General features: G+C 62.3%; 1 protein-coding gene across 1 annotated transcript; it reads left to right on the top strand.

The window, feature by feature from the left end:
* Window positions 1-440: 440 nt before the first annotated feature.
* ACKR1 (atypical chemokine receptor 1 (Duffy blood group)) lies at window positions 441-3,453 on the top strand. Its single transcript, XM_060644575.3, has 2 exons — window positions 441-2,024; window positions 2,432-3,453. Exons 1-2 carry the CDS (start codon window positions 2,001-2,003, stop codon window positions 3,425-3,427), a joined length of 1,020 nt encoding a protein of 339 aa, XP_060500558.1. The 5' UTR covers window positions 441-2,000; the 3' UTR covers window positions 3,428-3,453.
* Window positions 3,454-4,202: the final 749 nt, after the last annotated feature.

Here is a 4,202-nt window from a genome sequence, read left to right as displayed (position 1 = left end):
TGAGCCAGGGCGCCCCCGACCTCACAGCAGCAAGGCGGCCCGGGGCCCCAGGCCCGTGGGCTCCCCGTCTCCCAGCACCCGCTTTTGGGAAAATGACCTTTCCTCTTTGAGCTGAACCACTCTGTCCATATTACACAGAAGCCATATTTGTACGGGGGGGCGGGGGGAGGGGCCGTCGTGCTGTGTGTGTCTGTCTGTGGGGTGGGGGGACGGGAGCAGGGAGGGGATCGTGTATCTTTATAATCTTTCTAACTCTCCTGTGCTGATCTCAGAGGGGCCACCCTCAATATATCTGGATTATCCGTGTCGTCCGGCTGCCTCCTTCTTCCTGCCCTTGCCCCCGTGGGGATATGTGCGTGTAAGGGCTTCTGCCGGTGTCCCCTGCACCTGCCGGGCCGCTCGCCCGAGGGCGTCTCTGATGGAAACAACAGAACTCTCCAAGGGAGAGAAGGGTGTTCACCCCCCTTGGGCTGGGTCCGTGCCTTCCGGAGTGTGCGGGGTGGGGCCCTGGACTGCTCCCCGCTGCCCTCTGCCCGGCGGTGCTGGAGGAGATGGAATCGGAGGCACCGTCAACCCCACTGCAGGGGAGACCCCCCCCCCCAGCCCCTGCCAGAGCCACTGTCCAACCCGCTCACGTTGAACCTGAACTGAGCTGGCACCCTGGGGGGAACGGGGACCATCTGTGTGAGGGACCCCCCCCCCGTGTGTCTTTGCTTCCCCCCTCTGGCCGCACGCACCCCAATATAGATGAGAAAGAGCTACCCGGTGAAACCGAGTAAAAACATCCCATGCTTTCTTGGAATGAAACGGTGTCACCTAACGGGCCCCTATCTCATCCTTCTGACTCCGATGCTCCGTGACTCCCCCCTCCCAACGTCCGGGCCCTCTCCCCACCCAAGAGAGAGTAAAATGCAGGGGTGGGGAACGAAAGAGCAGAGACCGTGAGAAGCGGCGGAGGGGAAGGGGCCGCGGAAGAACAGAGGCGTTGGCTCAGGGGGACGCGTCCGCGGGGCGAATGCTTTCCCTCTGCCGGCCCGAGAGCCGTCGAAGCCCCCAGCCCTGTGAGGAACTTCACATTTGGTAGGACGCCAGCCCAGTGTAGCAGCTCCAGAGGCGTTCCGGCCCCCGACAGAAGTATGGACAGAGATTACCCCACAGGCAGCATTTTAAAATCTGCTGTCCCATCCTCCGCCAGGGGCTGCTCTGACTCGTCACACTGTGTGTGGTGCTTGCATGGCGAATGCATTCACCACGCCCACCGGTGGCCAGACAGACACCCCGTCACTCCCCGAAGCAGCTTCATTGTGCAGCCTGGGCAACTGCCCCCCGGCCCTTCCCCTACTCGCACCGGACCGGCCAGACGCCTGCCTGACGCCCAGCCCTCAGATCCGTGCGCATGGCACACAGCACGCAGCCACCCACACAGACAGGTGCACGGGCCCCTCAGGCCGCGAACGCCCCCAGGATCCAACCCCAGGCCCCACTGACACGCCCCCCCCCCCCCCAAACATGTCGCCTGGATCCAGTTCAAGGGGATGGAGAAGCAGCGAGAGTCATCGACTGTCCTTTCCCTCCACTTTCCCAGCACGCCTCTTATCGCTGTCTTGCGCGTAACCCCTGGCCCTCTCTTCCTTCCTTGTGCCTGAAGGATCAGTCCTGGCTGGAAAGCCCCCTGGCTTCTCAGCCTCCCTTTCCACCTGTGGGAAAATACCCACTATCTGGTCGCCACCTTTTTCCTTTCCCGAGTGCAGGTCCCACTGGCGGAATCCAGCCTCAAAACAGGAAGTCCTGGGCTGGTGCCCCCCGCGGGCCTGAGGCCGAGACAGGCAATGGGCGTGGGGCAAAGGCTTCCTGACTTTCCCGCTCCCCCCCGCCGCCTGGCCCGTGGCCCTGCCCAGAACTGATGGCCTTCATTAGTCCCTGGCACTTATCTTGGAGCCACAGTCACCGACAGGACGTCCCCGGCCCTTGCCTCTGCCTGCTCTGAGCTCAGCGGCACCATGGGGAACTGTCTGCAGCACCGGGTGAGTGTGGGGCCAGGCCCGCGGCCCCCCACCTCTTGGCCCGTGGTCTTTCTGTCTGCCCCTCGGTGGTCTTCATACGCCTTTCCTTCTCTCCTCGTCTCTCGCCCTCCCTCTTCTTCCTTTTTCTCCCTCCCACTCTGGTCTCCTGGGCCCCCCCCCCCACCATCATCGTCCTCACTTCCAGCCGGGTCCCGGGCGCCCCGGCCCTGACGTCGTCCGACTCTTACGGTGCTCTCCGGTCCCTCCCCTGCCCCTCCCTCCCAGGCTCCGGGGCTCCCTGTGCCGGCCTCTCCCACTGTCCCCCCTGCTTCCACTCCACCTGTCCCCCTCTCCCTGCCCTCATTCCCCCGGACTCTTCAGTGGGGTAAGCCGATGATCTGATTGTCCCCTTTGGGGATGCCCTCCAGGTGGCGGATGAGGACGCTACAAAGTTCACCTTGGGAGAAGATATTTGGGATGAGTTTAATGACTCCTATGACATGAACTACAACTACAGCATCGTGGAAGCCGCCGCCCCCTGCCGCTCCTGCCCCCTGCTCGACGACTCCTCTCTGCCCTTCTTCGTCCTCGCCAGCGTCCTGGGCATCCTTGCGGGGGGAGCCGTGCTCTTTGCGCTTCTCAGGCCTCTCTTCCACTGGCGGGTCTGCCCTGAGCGGCCGGTCCTCGTACAGCTGGCCGTGGGCAGCACCCTCTTCAGTATCGTGGTGCCCATCCTGGCCCCGGGCCTCAACGGGATCCAGAGCACGGCCCTGTGCCGCCTGGCACACTTGTTCTGGTACGGCTCAGCCTTTGCCCAGGCTCTGCTGATTGGGTGCCACGCCTGCCTGGGCCCCAAACTGGATGTGGGCCACGTCGCGGGCATCACCCTGTGGCTCACTGTGGGACTCTGGGGAGCGGCTCTTCTCCTGGGGCTGCCCGTCACGCTGGCCAGTGACACTTCCCGTGGACTCTGCTCCCTGAGCTTCAACAAGAGCCCCAGGTTTCTGCCGCTTTTGCACGTGGTGGCCAGCTTTACCGCCTTCACCTTGTTGCCACTGGGCTTGTTAGGTACCAAGGCGCTGACGAAAGCGTGGGGCAGGTGGCCAGGTCCCTGCGTTAGTGTCCTGTGGGTCTGGTTTGTTTTCTGGTGGCCTCACGGGCTGGCTCTGGGGTTGGACTTCCTTGTGAGGTCCAAGTCCTTGGTACTGTCGACGTGTCTGGCCCAGCAGGCTCTGGACCTGCTCCTGCACCTGGCAGAGGCCCTGGCGATACTCCACGGTGTGGCCACGCCCCTGCTCCTGGCCCTGTTCTACCACCAGACCACCCGCACGCCCCTGCCCTCCCTGCCTCTCTCGGCAAGACGGCCTTCTCATCTGGACCCCCCGGGAGGCAAGTCCCAGCTCCCTTCGCACCTGTCAACCTGAATTAAAGTCTACGCTACTGTTACCGAGCTGCTGGTTTCTCGTTTTATCCGGGGACGCAGAGGAGAGGAAGGAGAAGGGAGAGGGAGAGGGAGAGAGGGAGGGATTTCACGCCAGACTTCCTGGCCAGCGTCTGTTTCTCTAGCTGGCCTGGGGAGAAAGTGTACAAACACCCTCAGGGCGCACAGATGTTCTCTCTAGAGGCTACCGCTATCTTAAAGGCAAGGGGAAGAGGCACTAGAGAATGAGGGGAGCCGCTGCCCCTGAAAAACTCGAAGAGATGGCTTAGCAGATGAGGAAGGAAGAGAAACTGTTGCGGAAAAGCAGGGATAGAGACCACGGGCCCCAGAGAGAGAAAAACAGAGAAGAGTGAAAACGAGCCAAGAACGGGACTCCCCACCCTGGCTGGCTCGTCCCGCCTTCCTCTCCGCCTTCTATCCGACACCTGTTGGCTTTGCTTAGAGATCAGGGTGGTGGGCAAGGAGGAGAGAAGCATCCTGGGGGACCTCACTTAGTCCGGGAACATTCATTCGAGAGAATTCCCAAAGCCACTTCCCAGGAATCATCTCTCTGAAGTTTATTTCTCGGCAGGACCCTAATCCCCGTGCGTGCGCGCGCGTGCATGTGTGTGTGTGTGTGTGTGCTCACGTGGGTGTGCATCTGTCTCTATCTGTAGGGACCCATCCATGCTGGGTGCAGGCATGAGATACCACTCGTCCGCGTGCGGCTCGCCTGCCCGTCAGTGTCCGCACCACACACACCTGTGTGCCAGCTCTGA

Source organism: Panthera onca, chromosome F1, assembly GCF_046562875.1.
Source record: "Panthera onca isolate mPanOnc1 chromosome F1, mPanOnc1 haplotype 2, whole genome shotgun sequence".
Classification (NCBI taxonomy): Eukaryota; Metazoa; Chordata; class Mammalia; order Carnivora; family Felidae; genus Panthera; species Panthera onca.
This window is presented reverse-complemented; position numbering and strand designations above follow the sequence as displayed.